General features: G+C 36.4%; 1 protein-coding gene across 8 annotated transcripts in view; it reads left to right on the top strand.

The window, feature by feature from the left end:
* Window positions 1-17473, top strand: part of GPHN (gephyrin) — a 622612-nt gene that overhangs the window by 557680 nt on the left and 47459 nt on the right. For all 8 annotated transcript variants that reach the window (XM_047079492.1, XM_047079490.1, XM_047079491.1 and 5 more), the window contains one exon: window positions 7768-7889. In XM_047079492.1, the coding sequence (XP_046935448.1) occupies window positions 7768-7889 (122 nt within the window). The remainder of the gene's footprint in view (window positions 1-7767; window positions 7890-17473) is intronic.

Below are 17473 nucleotides of genomic sequence, written 5' to 3'. Positions count from 1 at the left end.
TTAAATATAAGTGGTCTACTTTATTTGTAATCCCCAAAACTGGAAACAGGAATAAAAAGCCATGAACTATTGCCACATGCATCAACTTGGATGGACCTCAGTGGTATTATGCTGAGTGGTAGGAAAAAATCAATCTTAAAAGGTTACGTATTATAGGATTCCATTTATATAACATTCTTAAAATGATAAAATTATAAAGATGGAAAATGTATTAGGGATGTATTAGGGATGGACAGGAGGGAGAATATGACTATAAAGGGTTAGCATGAGGAATATCTTCGAGGTGAAGAAATGGTTCTGCATCTTGATTTGAGGTAGCAGGTCATGCAAATCTACATATGTGGCAAAGTGGCAAAGAAGTATACATATTCCTTATACCAATGTCAGTTCCCTGGTTTTAATATTATTCTATAGTTATATAAAATGTTACTATTGGGGAAACTGGGGACCTCTCTGTACTATTTTTATAACTTTCTGCAAATATATAATTACAGCTCTTTATGAGCTGGAGTTAAAAACAATTTAAACTAAAATAGTTTGTGTTCTATGTTAGCATGTGACACAATTTATCTGTTTTGGAAGTCCTGATTTCAATTTCATTTCTCAGTTTCCCCCACTCCTGGTCACTTTCAGCCTAAATTAGACCATTATCTTCTGGAGATGTGATCAGTCCAGTTTGTATCACTTTTTGATGGGCCATTATTGTGTATTAGGTTTTCTGAAGTAGTCATTTTGATTTATGTGAGCATCATGTCTTCATGTTCTATTTATTGCATGACAATTTGTTAAACCGTACAGCTTAGCAGATGCAGTAGCATTTAAAGCTCCAGAGATTACACATCTGGCCACTGCCACGTAGATTAACATTAAGGCAAATATAAAAGTTTGCCAGGTACTTCAAAGCCACAATTCTAGATTTCTAAATTTCAATGTAAAAATATGTCAAATACTTTAGCATCCTTCCTTTTATCAGGAGAAAGGAGCAAATCTTTGTATTACCTAGTAGCCATCCAGGAAAGTAAAACCTTGTTTTAAAGGTGTAAAAGACATCTGAACAGTTTTATCCTGAATATGGGAAAGGCAAAACCAAGAAGAGTTGTCAGAGGAGAAAAGATATTAATAAAAGTCAAAATAAAAACAAGAAATATTTGCAAACAATATTTATAAAATCACCAATAAGTGACCGTGATTATTAGAAGCTTTTGTTTGAAGTGATTTAAGAGTATGCCACAACTCAAAGACTTAACAAAATATTTTGGTTATAAAAAGGGACCTTTGTTATCTGGGCACAAGATAACTTGGCCATCTTTAACAGAAAGAAAACCCAAATTATAATAATGATTTGCAATAAAAAATTCACAGGCTTTTTTTCCTTATGAAGAAACCCATGTCATATGACCAACTTTGTCAATATTTTTCATACATATTATCCTTTCTGTGAATTCATTATTTATAATTATTACTCCCAAGCTATAAAAGTAATTTTCCTTTAGACCTTCTATACTTACTGTGTAATACTCCCGAATATTTTTCACTGTCATCCCTCATATTTTGCAACAATCAGATCATTTTTGCCTGAAGAAAAATACTCTTTTTTTACCTAAAAACTAAACATATTCACTACCTTGCACAAGCATTCCTCTGCCTTTGTATATCCTTTTCAACCTGTTAATGATGGTTACTCTAACCTGTTAATGATGGTTACTCTAACCTGTTAATGATGTATGTAATAAGAGCATGAGTATGTTAAAGATTACATTGCCTGCAATGTAATATCCAAAATACCCAAATTATGGAAAGAGCCTAAATGTCCATCAACTGATGAATGGATAAAGAAATTGTGGTTTGTATACCCAATGGAATACTACTTGGCAATGAGAAAGAATGAAATATGGCCTTTTGTAGCAATGTGGATGGAACTGGAGAGTGTGATGCTAAGTGAAATAAGTTATACAAGAGAAAGACAGATACTATATGTTTTCACTTTTATGTGGATCTTGAGAAACTTAACAGAAGACCATGGGGGAGGGGAAGGAAAAAAAAGTTAGAGAGGGAGGGAGGCAAACCATAAGAGACTTTTAAAAACTGAGAATAATAAACTGAGGGTTGATGGGGTGTGGGAGGGAGGAGGAAGTGGGTTATGGGCATTGAGGAGGGCTCCTGTTGGGATGAGCACTGGGTAATGTATAGAAACCAATTTGACAATAAATTTCATATTAAAAAAATGATTTATCAATTGTTCAAATTAATACTTGTTAAGATCTTAAAGTTAACAAGGATCTGACAATTAAAATTTAATTCAGGGACACCTGGGTGGCTCAGTCTGTTGAGCGTACAGCTTTGGCTCAGGTCATGACCTCATGGTTTGTGGGTTCAAGCCCCATGTCGGGCTTTGTGCTAATGGCACAGAGCCTGCTTTGGATTCTCTGTCTCCTTCTCTCTCTCTGCCTCTCCCCTGCTCATATGCACTCCCTCTCTCTCTCAAAAATAAATAAATATTTTTTTAATTTTTTAATAAAATAAAATTTAATTTCATATAAGATCTTATGATTTAATAGAAGCCTTACAAGAATTCATCCTGTAGAATGAAAAATATATTTTTCCTAAACCCTTCTAATTTCTCAAGTTCTCAATTTTGTTACCCCTGAAACAAAAGACAGATTAACAAGAGAAAAGGCGTATATATTTTTTTAAGTTTTTTGTGACAGAAGAGCCTTCATAAGAAAATGAAGACCTGAAGAAACAGTCAAACCTGAGCATTTTTATATTAGGCTTGATGAGGAGTGGAAAGTCATGGAAAAATATGATAGGACAAAGGGTTTGAGGAAAGTAGTAGTAAACTGAGGGAAACTTAGCAAGGCTTCTTGTTCATTTGGATTCCTCTGTGTCCCTTCATCTTCAGAGATAAGGATGCTCCTTTCCTCCAGGCATAGGGAGGGTACCTCTCACATGAAGGTTTTATGACCTGTGTAATGGGGAAGTCCTTCTTGCACATGCCATTTCTCAAATTCCTTCAGCTTGAAATATCCACTGTACCAGTTGCCATATTTTGGGGTAGCATGCCTTGAACCTCATCAGCCTCTTTTCACAGAGACATGCCATATCATCATTCTCAGATTTAGATGAACACAGTGTTGCTATTTTGTAGCAAAACTAGGAAAGGAAATTTAGAAAACTAAATTAAACTAGAATATATTTCTAGTATCATTTCTTACATGCTGGTAAAGTCAGGAAGAAAACACAATTTTTGAAGCAAGATTATCAACTCTGCCTAATTCGTGCAAAGAGTCATCACGGTAGAAATAGAATGTGGACTTTTTTCAAATACAATTTGTAAACCTCAGTATTTAAAAACAAAATTCTTAAAATACTCCTTAAGTTATGTTTGAAAGCTCTAAATGCCCTTTTTTTCTTTCTGAGGCAATTAGGTTTTTTTGTTTGTTTGTTTGTTTGTTTGTTTTCCCCAGAGTTTAATCAGAAGCTATTTAAAATACGAACATCTCCATTAGAGTTTATAATCTGACTTTTTCTCTCAATGTGTTACATCTGTTTACCTGGACAATCTGAGTATTTCTAAGGTGTGTCCATAATTGCTAGAATTGGTTTTTGATCAATTAATAAAGTATTTTAGAAAAAGGAAAAAGAAAAGTAGGGATGTATAAGGGAGCTGTTTGCAATGGATATGGAGTTAGTGACCACTAGAGAAGCCTGATTATCTTCCCTTTGCAAAGAAGGGAGAAGTCTTATGCAGACAAGCCCATTTCAAAACATAGAAAAGGGAAAGTGAGTCATTATAATCAATCTCAGGCCCTTTGACAATTCAATCAAGACCATAAGATTAAATCTCCGAAGAACAGAAACAAAGAAGGATGTCTCTTGAAATAAACTAAGTGATTTCTCTTTTAGAAAGGAGACAGAGAACCTCCTCATGAGGGTTTAACAAAAGAATTTTAAATTCTGTACATTTTTATTTAAACTTCCTTTTGAAACTTTGCATAACAATAAAAATGCTAATCATTGAATATTCAGAATTGTATTTCCCTTTTGTTCTCAACATGCTTTCAAGTGGATAAATGTGGTCATGTCATATGTACTTCAAAGTGACCACTGGAATTCCAAATTGTTCTTCATGAATTTATGCTTTTTTGAAAGATAAATGCAAGAAAAATAAAACAAGCCAGAGTTATGCCAGGAAGTACAAGAATTTTATTATTAGATGAACCCATGAATTGGAAAAATATTGCTTATATATTATACCTGAAGTCCTTAGCACTAAGGTTGAATCCCTAACAGCTGACCCTAAAAATCAGCAGGAATAGTTAGAGAAGAGATCTCTCCCAAAGCCAATTTCTCAAACATAAACAAAGAAAAGCTCTTACAGACACACAAGAATTTAGCCAAACAAGCTACATCTTGTTTGTTGACAAGCAAGATGATTAGTATCAAATCAATGCTTTAACACATCTTCACAAGAAAAACAAAAATTTGTACAAATGTGATCAAATAACCAAAAAGTCCTGGGAACCTTATTCTCACAACAAACAAAATAAATATCAGCTAGCTTTGGGAGCTCAACAAAAAAGGATCAGACCTTAAGGAAGTGCTGGACTTACCATCATAAGCAAAGAATCTCTGGAGCAAAGAGACTCAAGAGACCTCAGTGAAGTTCAATGTAACCAATATAAGAATACTCGTAGGAAAGGGTCTTGTCTAAGTCTTGGTGGGACCTCTAGGACTATCAAAGTCTTGATACAACAACCACCAGGGAAATTTGTTGATCATACAAAGCTGTATAAAAATTTCTGAGCAAGGGAGAGCATCACCATGGAAGAATCCCAGTAGTGACAGAAATGGAGGATATTACAGAAGGATATATACAGGACTTTGAGAACTGAGGTTGGTCATGAGAACTGGGGGTGGTTTTAAGGTCAAAATTAGCAAGTAAGGTCTAGGCAGAGACTGGTCAGATTTTATAAAATAGGTGAGTTGCTGAAATGGTCTCATCTTTGGAGCACATGAGTCCATCTGGAGTTATCATGGTCTCAATTTGTCCATGGTCTTGGAGTATATAAGTCTAAACAAGTTTATGTTAAAACAGTTTGACTTAAGATAGTTGTTTGAGTTACTTGTCATGGTTTGGTACAGTTTCTCTGTTATACAAATAATAGTACAGTTTTGTAAGTTGATGTTTCTGTTTCTCAGAAGGAAAGAGTTTGTATGTATGATAGCCAATTATAATGATTTGTAGACATTTAGACATTGAATATCTGAAATGAAGGGGTGGGATGCCTGGGTAAGAGAATGACTAAAACCATAGGGTCAAGGAAGATATGTTATTAGGATGTTCTTAAGAACTGTGATCTTTGGGAAGATAGTGAACTACAAAGGGAAATAAAAAGAATCAAAGTTTAAATGTTTGAAAGACAGTAGCACCACTAGTAACAGAAACAGGAAATTGAAATTTAATATATGGTAGACAGGAAAGTAACAAGGTAGGGAGATAATGGGTTATGTGTTGTTTTACTTTGGTTTTTTTTTTCTTTTGTATTTTAACTGTGGCAGGTTTCAGGCATCATTTCAAAGATGACCAGAAGTATAAGATAACCAAAAAATAAGATTAAGTTTTAAAAGGAAATATTGTGAATTTGTTCTAGTATATTCAGCCTTAATCTCCCATTCAGTTCTGTTTTTCTTTGAAAATACATGAAATGCACTGTAAATCCCACACCCTCATTTAACTAAGTATTATTTTATCATGTCAGCTTTACAGATAAATGACTAGTTCTCCAATGATCTCTAATTGTTCTGTTATTTCTAGAACTGTTTACAGCAAAATAACACCCTAAAAACAGGGCTCTTGTTTAGTTGGTCAGTACCCTTTTGTGGAAAAAAAAAAATTATATAACCACACAGTTTCTTTCTGAAGCAACTTGTCTGATTAATGGAGTTAAAGAACTGTAAGCCTTGGCCTTTATAAAATTATAATGACTTCAATAACTGTGTGTTAATTAAGATCAGAAAATTAATCTATATTAGCACTGCAATAGCAATTTTCTAAGCTCTGCCAGACTAAGGATGAAAGTGGGTTGCAATGTCACATGGCATCTGATTAAGTTAAATTAATACAGTATTTGAAGGGAAGACTCCCAGGTGACACTGAATAAGATGATCAGTTTTTCTCTAGCTATTTTAAGGGAACAGTTGGTTGCAAAGCTACTACTTTTCAACATAAAGCCAAATGTCCCGCCACATGGTATCACTAATGAGTCAGAAGGAAGATTGAAGGGGCTTGGGGTTATTGTTTGGGAGAACTGAGATATGAAGCTCTAGGTATTGGCCATATTAACAGCCTAAGTATCTAAAATGTGCCGGCTTGCCTTCAACTTCCTTAGGTAATAGTCCAGATTTTTTCACCTCCAAGATGTACTTTTTATTCATTTTGTATTTCTGGATTCAAAGTACATCTTAAAATTGATGTGTAAATTAAAGTTGTACGTTGGTGTGTCTGCATGTGTTAAGGACCCCTCCTCTTAAGTATGTTATAATCTGATCTAAATCTGTATTTACATTATAAGCTAATTCCATCTACACTAGCATCTAGGAGTAAAATATGAAAATAGTTGGGGTAAAATAGGTGCTCTTTAAATGTCGTTTTTCATGAAGGAAGATAATCATATTTATTATATATTTACCCACATTAACTGAGTGTTCATTACTTCAATAAATCCTAACTACTTTTTTTTAACGTTTATTTATTTTTGAGGCAGAGAGAGACAGAGCATGAACGGGGGAGGGTCAGAGAGAGGGAGACACAGAATCCGAAGCAGGCTCCAGGCTCTCAGCTCAGAGCCTGACGTGGGTCTCGAACTCACGGACCGCAAGATCATGACCTGAGCTGAAGTCGGATATTTAACTGACTGAGCCACACAGGCACCCCAGTCCTAACTACTTTTAAAAGCAATTATTATTACTATATGTTATAAGTAAGAGCATTAAGGCATAATGTGTTTAGGTAACTTGAATTTGAATGTCTGAATCCCAGGCTCTTCCCACTATATACCACACTGCCTCACTGAAACATCCTAACATAGAATAAGTTTCCAATAATTTTTTTCATAGACATAATGGGAGATATTAAATCTCTAAAGGGTGATTCAATTCAGAGTCATGGGATAATTGTGCATATTTCTAGTTAAGCATTACTTGTTTAATTTTGCTACTAAAGAGACGAGATACTTGTCTCCCTCTCCTTCAAGTAAGTTTAACTTCTTTGATATTGTTGATCCCACTTCAGAGAAGAGATCAAAAGCTTGAAAAAAAATATAAACAATCATTTTCTTCAGACTTGAAAATATCATGTCACAAAGTCTGTACCTCAGATGTTCTCAGTGAAAGACAAACTAGAAAAGAATATTGGGAGGGAAAAAGTAAGTTGTTTTCTTTAGTTTGCCCCTGTGAGCGACCACTGGGAAGGCCAATCTCTACAAACCACTATTGTCAAATTGTAGCCAAAGCAGGTGTGATATCTGGCCTGCTATTTAGTCACCATTTAAATTTCTGAATGCTTTTTAATTCTGGAGGGACATTTTTTCCAACCTCCTATACTCTCTATCCAGGGACCCTTTGGGTGTGTACCGTCTATGTGCCAGATACTGTTGTAGGTGTTAGATATGCTAACCCCTGTGTCCTACATCTACTTCTTTTCCATTAACCATAAGCAACATTATCCTAAGAGAATAATTTGTGGTGGTTTTTTTGGCTTTGTAGCTGCTAAATCCTGAAGATGACCTCTTACCAGGAAAGATTCGAGACAGCAATCGTTCAACCCTCTTAGCAACAATTCAGGAACATGGTTACCCCACAATCAACTTGGGAATTGTGGGAGACAAGTAAGTATTGGATTTTATTTGGAAGTTGTTTTTGTACAAATTTGAATTTTGGGAGTACTAACTAGGTGGGGTTGTTGCTAAAGAGACAGAAATTTAATACAATAATTTTCAATAATCTCATTCTTTAGAAGCCAAAAAATTATGGACATGTCTGTGTCCTTTAGGGACATTTTCCTAGAATGCCTATTACAACAGGAGAAATACTTTTTGCTCTCCTGTGGGTATGTTAAGTTTACAGGGGTCTTTTTTGATAGTGTTGGCTTTATTCTAATGGAATTGATGGTGATGGTATTATTCCTATTCACGCACACTTGTTTCAAGAAAGACAGGGAAGACACGGGTAAGAAGATAAAAAAGAATGTCAAAATTAGCACTAACTGCTCCTTTGTAGTTTAAGTACAGTTTTTTCTAGGACTTTTATATTGATTTTTGTAGCCTTATGTAACCCAAGTTTCTCCAGGCTTCATTCACCCATCTGTAACTAGAATCTGTAACTAGAATTGCCCATCTCTAAGAGCAATTACCGCATATGCTAAATTAACTCAGCCCTCTGCTAAATTCCCCCAAGGATTTCTGTACCTTCCAACCTGTGATCAAGATCAAGTCTTTTTCTGAGCACCCCACTACCACGCAGCACTGCCATGCAGCCCTCTCTCATCAGGATTTCCAGTTCACAAGACACTTGCCTGCTTTTTTTAGTAATATTCAAACATCAACCTGGTAGAGACAAAGCTCAGAGACAAATCTAAGTGATAGATAGAATGATGTATCTGTCACCCATAATTGCCCCTTTCTTTCTTGTAACCACCTTGTCACTGAGAAAAGCTCATTATATCTGGATCTTTCTTCCCCAGGACAAGGTAAGAATTTCCCAGCAAATGTGCTTTTGAAGAGGCACCACCTTACCATTTCACAGAGTATGCTCTGACACTTACACCCCAGCTTAAGCTCAAACTGGACACAACACAATCCAAACCTTGGACATAGCATCTTGCTGATAACATGAAAGGGAGTAGTTTTATGTTCTTTCACCTTTCAAAGTTCTCTCCTTTCCTCATAGTTTTTTTTCTTTCTCTGAGGATATTGGAATACAGAGTCTGTTAGACATGTTTTCAAATGTCATTGTTTTTAAAATCTTCACCTTTGTATTTACTTGGATGCTTAGTTTTAGAGATGCCCATAGCTGAGTAACCAGCCAACTTAGAACCCATGCTGGTGAAGACAGTTACTTAATATCACTTTGACCCAGGCTCCCTAGCCCTTGGGAAAGAGTAGAAATAACCCACTGAAAAAAAAAGGGGGCCGGGGGTGGGGGGGCAGCAGGAGGACGAGTAGTTATGTGAATTTGGGCCTATTAAATTTTTTTTTTCAACATTTATTTATTTTTGGGACAGAGAGAGACAGAGCATGAACAGGGGAGGGGCAGAGAGAGAGGGAGACACAGAATCGGAAACAGGCTCCAGGCTCTGAGCCATCAGCCCAGAGCCTGACGTGGGGCTCGAACTCACGGACCGCGAGATCGTGACCTGGCTGAAGTCGGACGCTTAACCGACTGCGCCACCCAGGCGCCCCTTGGGCCTGACTATTAACCTGTCCTTTTTTTTTTTTAACTTTTTTAAAAATGTATTTATTTACTTTGAGAGAGAGTGAGTACGCTGGAGGGTAGAGAGAGAGAATCCTAAGCATGCTTCACACTATCAGTGCTCAGAGCCAGATGCAGGGCTCCAATTCACAAACCCGTGAGATCATGACCTGAGCCAAAATCAGGAGTCAGATGCTTAAACAACTGAGCCACCCAGGCATCCCTAACCTGTCCTTTCATATAAACTTCAAGCACCCAAAAGTTATCCTGACGCAGGTACACCTTTACAAAAGACAAAAATTAACTTCCCAAAAGAGATAAGAGGAACCCAAGAGTTCCAAAAGCACAGAGTAGGTCCAGAAACTCTAGGGACCAACTCACCAGATTATTTAGGATTTGTTTCCCACCTACAACTGCCTCTGGCCTTGCCTTCAAAGGCATTAATGGGCTGTAAGAAATATAATAAGGTAAAGGAAGCACTTTTGTGTGTGTGTCATTTTTACCTTGAGCTTTTCTGGACTATAATTCTGTCCACTCCTCCTATTTTTGTACTTTTGTATATAAAAACAATTGCTTACTTGATATACTATTTTTGCTGCCATTACACCATTGAAGGCCTCATATGTTGATATGCTAATATTTAATTGTCTCAGGCCCACACTGTTGAGTTATGGTAGATGTTTACTAATAATATTGGTTTCATATGTTAAGTCCAAAATGTTCCTTGAAAACAATATAAAGAACAATAAAAGTATAAGCAAGATATAGGCAGTTCTGAGAATATACATATCTCTAGTGCATATCCTTTTCTCAAATGAAAATATGTTCCAGAAAACTGAGAACAATGTTTTTAAAATACAACAATGCAAAGCTAGACTTTCTCAGTCTTAGAGTGCTATATTAAAGAGGCCCAGAGTAAATGGTTAGAATGCAGAGGTGGAATGTGGGTGGAAAGAATTTATAACTGTTCTAATGGAAATGTGTGCTGGGAATTTAGCAAAGGAAACAAGGTACATTTAATCTGCAGCCTGTTGAAACTCTGTGAAGGCTGCCTCCCTCTTCATTCTTCTCGTTCCTATGTAGCCCTTTGCTAATGAAAGCAAATGTTATACAGAAGTCTCTCTGTGAAGCTCTCCAGGGAAACAAGAGGGTCATGGGAGAAACTACACTTTCTTTAAAGCAAGGAGAGAAACAGCTCAAGAATGTCAGCAAGCCCAGAACCCCTGCTCAGTTGCGACAGATAAGAGTAGGGAGTAAGAGCTCTATTCTTATATTTAAAATATGGTTGGAGTCTGGTTTTTAAATTCTATGATTCTGCTTCTCAGCTCTTATTCTTATCACCAACCATAATTATAATGATAAATGTTGAAATTATAGACTAAGACTCTATAATTAAATTAGGCTTAATTTTTCCTCTGTTTATTGTACATGTTATTTAAAAAGAGGGTATAGTGAAAATTTGGGGAAAGGTGCTTCCAATACCTGATAGTTAGCACTGTATTTTAAAAGCATTCACTTATAAATATTTTGTGTGTATTAAAATATATTCCATAAGACAATTTCTCACAGCATGTGTAACACAAGACTATTGGAGTTCCTAGCAGTTTTTTAAAAAGACAAATTTGAAACAGAGATGTTAAATGAACTTGCCCAGCATTATGCAAGTTACTGGCAGAGGTGAAAATGGAATTTAAGTCTTGAAATTATCAATCTGCAATTCTTTGCTATCATTATGAAGACAAGATAATAACTACATATGTCAGAAAGGAATCATAACTATGCGCTACAGTGGTCAGAGTTTTTTTTTGTTTTTTTTTTTTTTATAAAGGTGCAATGTTAGCTAAAACATGAAGGATGAATAGAATTTGTATAGTTAGAAAAAGAGTGTGTTAATCAAGTAGGAAACATGGAATGAATAAAAAGTAGAGAAGTAGAAAATAAAATACAGAAGTAGAAATAAACAGCGAGCTACTCAAAGGCCAGAATGATTAGAACAGGAGGTTTAGGTAGAAGGATAATGGAGGTGAATTTGGTAGAAATTTGAGGCCAGACTTTGAAAGGCTTTGCAATCCAAGCAGAAACTACCCAATTCATTTAAATTTGAAGCTTTAAAAAAAAAAAGCGAAATTGACATCATAACCATTATTTTACAAAGATAATTTGACCAAGGCATTTCACATGGGCTAAAGTTGGAGATGGACTAGGTATAACAATACAATTTATTTATTCATTGTTCAGTCAGTCAGGAAGTATTGGTTGTGTACCTGTGAGAATCAGCTAGAGATCTTATTTAAAATGCTGATTCTGAGGCACCTGGGTGGCTCAGTCAGTTAAGCGTTCAACTCTTGATTTTGGCTCAGGTCATGATCTTGTGGTTCATGAGATGGAACCCACTGCATTGACAGTGCAGAGCCTGCTTGGGATTCTCTGTCTCCCTCTCTCTACCCCTCTCTCTCTGTTTCTCTCTCTCTCTCTCTCTCTCTCTCTCTCTCTCTCTCTCTCACACACACACACACACACACACTCAGATAAATAAGGTTTTTTTTTTAAATGCTGATTCTGATTTAGCAGTTGTGGGGTGGGCCAAGATTTTGCATTTCTAACAAACTCCCAAGGACACCAAGCTGTTGGTCCATGGATCACAGGAAATAACAAGGATTTTTGTCAATTTAATCATGCATCTACTATGAATCTTAAGACCAAGGCTATTGAAGATACAAAGCTTAAACAGACCTAGATCTTGCCTTTGAAATTACATGTACTAGAAATGTACTAGAATTTAGAGATTAGTAATAAAAATGTTTTATGAAGTTGCAGAGCTTAAACTCACATTTGGAAGTAGAATTTCTTTAAGAGATTAAATCAAAAGACATTGTGAAGGTTATTACATATAACAGAAGAGTGTCAATGTTGATTTGTCTTCATCTGGATTACAAAACCTCATCAAAATGGTATGTGACTATAAACACAAATAAAATGCCTGCAAAACCCAGCTATTAGGTTTGTCTACCACAGTTTTACATTCCTCTCTAGCAGTACACCATTTCCACTTCTTCATGTTTTATTTGTAGTTTATCTTTTCTTGATTTTTGTAGCTCCTCTTCCTATGTTCATTCCCTAAATTTAGGAGTCCCCATTGCTCCCTCTTGGCTTTCTGTCCTTCTGATTCCTTATGCCAATGACTCCCAAACTTCATCTCTGTCTTGGGCTCCATGCCTAGATCCACTTACTTCCTAGGTGCATCTTCTTTAAGTTCAATGGGCATTGCAAACTCAACCTGTCCAAAAATCAGTTCACCATGCCCTCACCTCACTCACCGCCTCTCCCCACGACTGCCCTGTTCCATTTCCTTTCATTCTTCTATCTCGTGACTGCCTCACCACCTACCCAGTCACCCAAGCCAGAAGAAACCTGAGCACGTCATCATAGGTCCTCTCTTTCACTCACCCCTGTATTTAAGTCCTGGAGATTTTCCCTTCTTGATATTTCTTCTCTGCATTCTCATCCCTTCATCCGTACTGTCCTGGCTTAGTTCAGGGCTCCATTTATTTTTTGTCTAGACATATGAGACTGCCATCTTAACTGGTGTCCATTCTTTAAGTCTTCTTCTCCTCTAACTCACCCTCGATTCTGCTACCAATATGACCTTTCTAAGGTGTGTATTCTATACCTGTGGCAGAATTGGGGCTTTATTATATATGGATAAGCACACCCTAATAATTCAACAAACTTTTATGAGGGGTTACTGTGTCAGGTATTGTACCAGTCCTTGGTACTACAGAGATGAGTGATACAGTTATTAGTAAGAATACAAAGAAGTTTTCAATTCTGATCCTTTCCTCTCTTCCCTTCCCACCCAATATACATCCATTTTCTCCAGACTCCTTACTGCAAACATGTCAGTCTTCATTGAGTACCCATCATATATAAATAGCACTGTACTACGTTCTCTCACTTATGTGTCTTATTTAAGCCTCTTGAAACAACAGAGCCAGATAAGTGTCTGTTATCCCCATTTTGGAGATAATAGTACTGAAACTTAAAAAAATTAAACTGTTCAGAGTTACGCAGCTAGTAAAAGGCAGAGTAAGGAGTTCAACCCAGGCCTGTCTTAACTCCGGGGTCCTTTCTAGAACCTTTTGCTCTACCATGCTACCCTTTTAATTGGAGTTAGCATCTGTATTTCATTAATATTAAGGTTAATAAACTAAATAGGCTGTATCTATTTTAATGAATAAAACCCCTTAGTAAATAGTAGCTGTGAACATTTCAAAAGCCAGAGGGGAAAATTTAAATTGTGAATTACATATTAACTGTGTAGTTATAAATGAATTTTAAAGACTTGAGTTGCAGAATCCAAATCTTTAGATGATATAGATGATATAGAAATGAGGAAAATGACAGGAGGATTTATTACAGTCTTCCTTTTATAATTTCTTCCTTTACCTTTCTTCTCACAGCTGCTGGGGCTGCATTTGTGATATTTATTATGTTTGGATAATTTGTTACACCAAGTTCATAGTATCTTTTTGGGGGTGGGAGATAAAGGAGAAAGGAAAAGAGAAGAGAGCATATACACAGTGTGAATGTATAATACTTTGGTAGTCAGCCCTACATTTATTCAACTTACAAATAACCTAGATTCCTAAACAGCCAACCTTATTCTTTCCTTTTTCCCTACTCACCATATAAAGTTTCTCTGTCACTACATTAAAAGAAGGGAAGGGAGAAAAAGCATTTTGAGAAGTAAGGGGGAAGGCCAGGAACAACAAGAACAATTTAGTGGTACCGTTAATCTCCTTGCTGCCTGACCCTCACAATGTAGCCTATTTAGGAGAGATGTTTGTTAAGCCCAGATATCCCACATACTGGCTGAATGTGTTCTATTCACTTTGCTATACTTTCTGATAATATAATATTTAAAGAAACAATTGTGTTAAAAAGTATTCTACTTGAAAGTTTGCATATTAATGTGAATACATTTAAACCAGACATCCAACATCTGAGTAAATCTGCTGTCCTGAATGAACAGGAGTAAATCACTTAGCACTTGGAGTTCTTTGAGGCAGTGGGAAAACTGTACGGAAACAGAACCTTAGCATAGCAAGATACTAGGGGCCCAGCAAGAAGTGCATTGGCCGCAGGAAATGACTAAAGAAAGGCAGGTGGGAAGATGTCATAAGCAAATGCTTTATATTTCAACATTGTTTCTTCAGTCTTCCATCTTGCTTCCACAGTTCAGGCTAGTACTGCAGGGTAATTCCGCAATATACGAGTAACATTATGAGCTAAATTAAGGTTTGTTTGTTTGTTTACTCTAGAATCATACCCACCATGTGTAGTACTTATAGATGTTTATATAGAAAGGTGTTCTAGGTTACAAACAACCAATTTTACATAACCTGTGAGTTACAAATTAGCTGTGCAAAAAAGACTTACCTGAAGCTAGCAGCTTTGTACTAACTGCATGGTATCTTTTAATGCTGTCTACAGAGATGTAATTAGTAGTAAGACATTAAAAGACTTTAGATATGGGTTAACATGATCATCTTTTATTCCTGGTCCAATTCTATTATGCACCTCTTGGGCCATTGTTCTAGAGGTTCTAGTGTACATTTTTAATGTAACTTTTTAATCTTAGAATAAACAAATGTTCATTGAAGAAAATTTAGAAAATATAGGTTCATCAAAAAAAAGCAAAGAAAGGAAATTAACATATAATCCCATTACCCAGTATTACTCTCCTTTTATTCTTCAATTCTATGTGTGTATAGAGTTCATATATGTGTGAGTGTAAGAAAACAAAGAAATCATACTCTTATTATAACTTTTCATTTTTCCACAATGTACCATAAACATCTGATTACATAGTTCTCTGCTATATCACTTAAATGCCTATATATTATTCTCTAGTATAAAGTTTAATATTACTTATTTATACAATCCCTTATTGTTAGGCATTAGGTTGTTTCTAATCTTTCTCATTTGCAAGTAAATGATGAACACCTCTATCACTAAATCTTGGCATATACCCACAATTATTTGCGAGTGTCTTTAAATTTTTATTTTATTCATTTTGTGACCATTTGTTGAGTGTCTGCCATATCCAAAACTATGTTGATGGCAGAGGTAAAATGGTAAATAACTGCTGTCCTCAACTGCTGGTAGGCATGTAAAACAAGTTGTTCATGACTGTATCCTCAGCAATTAGAACAGTGCCAGCACATGGTAACTATTCAATAAGTGCCAGGAAGTAACAGAAAAAGAAAGAGAGGGACCACTGAGTATGAACCTGAATATGAAACTAGTCAAGTCTAGAGGTTTCTAATTGGCACAAATTGGTATGAGTCTATAGGGATAAACTACTTCTAAGATCCATCCTGTTTCTACCTTGAATATGGGATAGTAGATGTCCTGGTTTTCTTTTTCCCATGGCTGGTTCAATGACTTCTTAGCCCCCTTTTGTCCTCTAGGCAGCATGAACTACTACTATTTCCCTACTGTGGGGGAAGAGTCTGAGACAAATGAGGAAGTTTGGATAGGTAAATGAGTATGGCATACCATATTTGCCAGCCAAGATAATTGTGGGCAGACTTGGTTAAGATAGTCATCATTTGGGCACATATGTTTTTCTTTGTTTTTCCTTTCCCTCACTTTCCTGATAAAATTTCTCAGAGAAATTGCTGTTTTATGTGGCTTATACAGAGTGGAAAAAGGATTTGTTCATAGTTAGCCAGGGATATTTTCTTTCCCAGCAGGAAGCTCCATGAAGGAGTGTCTTGGTACCCCTGTGTACACAGCACTAAGTAGGAACACATCTCCTAGATCAGGTAGCCCTGCCGTCTTTTCCTATACTACCGTTTCTTTCCATGGAACCTAGAAACTATGCAACTGTCCAGAAGAATCTTACAGGGTCCCTTCACAGTGAGTCCAAAAACCTAGCCATAGGAACAGGCAAGAAAGTATGGCACTGACAACAGAATTCCGTTACTAACTGAGACACATCCCCCAAAAATGCACAATGTAAAGCTTTGTGGCTGAGATAATTCGTTTTATATTTCTGAAGAAAAAGAAATATAAACTGGGAGGGGAGCAGAATTCCAAATGGATTTGGAAAGCCTCTAATTTAAAAAGTTGGGAAGCTGTTTCCTTGGGCTTAAATGGATGTTATACATTTACCTCTTCAATGAAATAAGCAGTAATCATGATCCAAATATACAGAATCCCCTTGGGAATTTTTTTTTAGATAAAGTTCAGCATTAATCGAGTTTATATAATGTCTAAGACTGATTTTAACTATTCAGCTGTTTATATTTTTACAGCAGCTTTAAAACAGCTTGGTAATGTAGCTTGTAACTGCTGACTTAGCCCTTCTAGCCTTTCAAGGCCTACAGGGCTGAGAAATTCCCATAATTAAGAAAAGGGTTCCCCCTTCTGGAAAATTGCCATCACAGTAGCCTGCCCCACTCAAATCATACTGGGCTTCCTAGGCTCTGTCATAGATTGGTGTGCGGGATTTGAATTGCCTGCTCCTGTTGTTGCCAATTTGTGAAGCTGCCTCTTCACATTAGAGCATGAAACAGAAGGAACAAGCACTGAGACAGCAAATTGGATTCTTAAAAAACTAGCACATTTAGGAGGAATTATCAAGATAGAGTTAACAGTACAGTGATTATTTGGGCAAAGCCCGTTGCCTTACATCTTACAATTTGTGAACAAAACATATCCTAACATCTTGGTGTTTACCTAATGTTCTAAAAGTAGAAATTTCTATCAAGGAGAATTTTTATTTGTTTTTTTTTAAATATGAAATTTATTGTCAAATTGGTTTCCATACAACACCCAGTGCTCATCCCAACAAGTGCCCTCTTCAGTACCCCTCACCCACCCTCCTCTCCCTCCCACCCCCCTCAACCCTCAGTTTGTTCTCAGTTTTTAAGAGTCTCTTATGTTTTGGCTCCCTCCCTCTCTAACCTTTTTTTTTTCTTTCCCCTCCCCCATG

Source organism: Lynx rufus, unplaced genomic scaffold (genome assembly GCF_022079265.1).
Source record: "Lynx rufus isolate CCGP_SWC_20201006 ecotype Redwood Valley unplaced genomic scaffold, mLynRuf1.p SCAF_17, whole genome shotgun sequence".
Taxonomy (NCBI): Eukaryota; Metazoa; Chordata; class Mammalia; order Carnivora; family Felidae; genus Lynx; species Lynx rufus.
The sequence above is the reverse complement of the archived record's forward strand: the minus strand, read 5'-3'. Positions and strand labels throughout refer to the sequence as shown.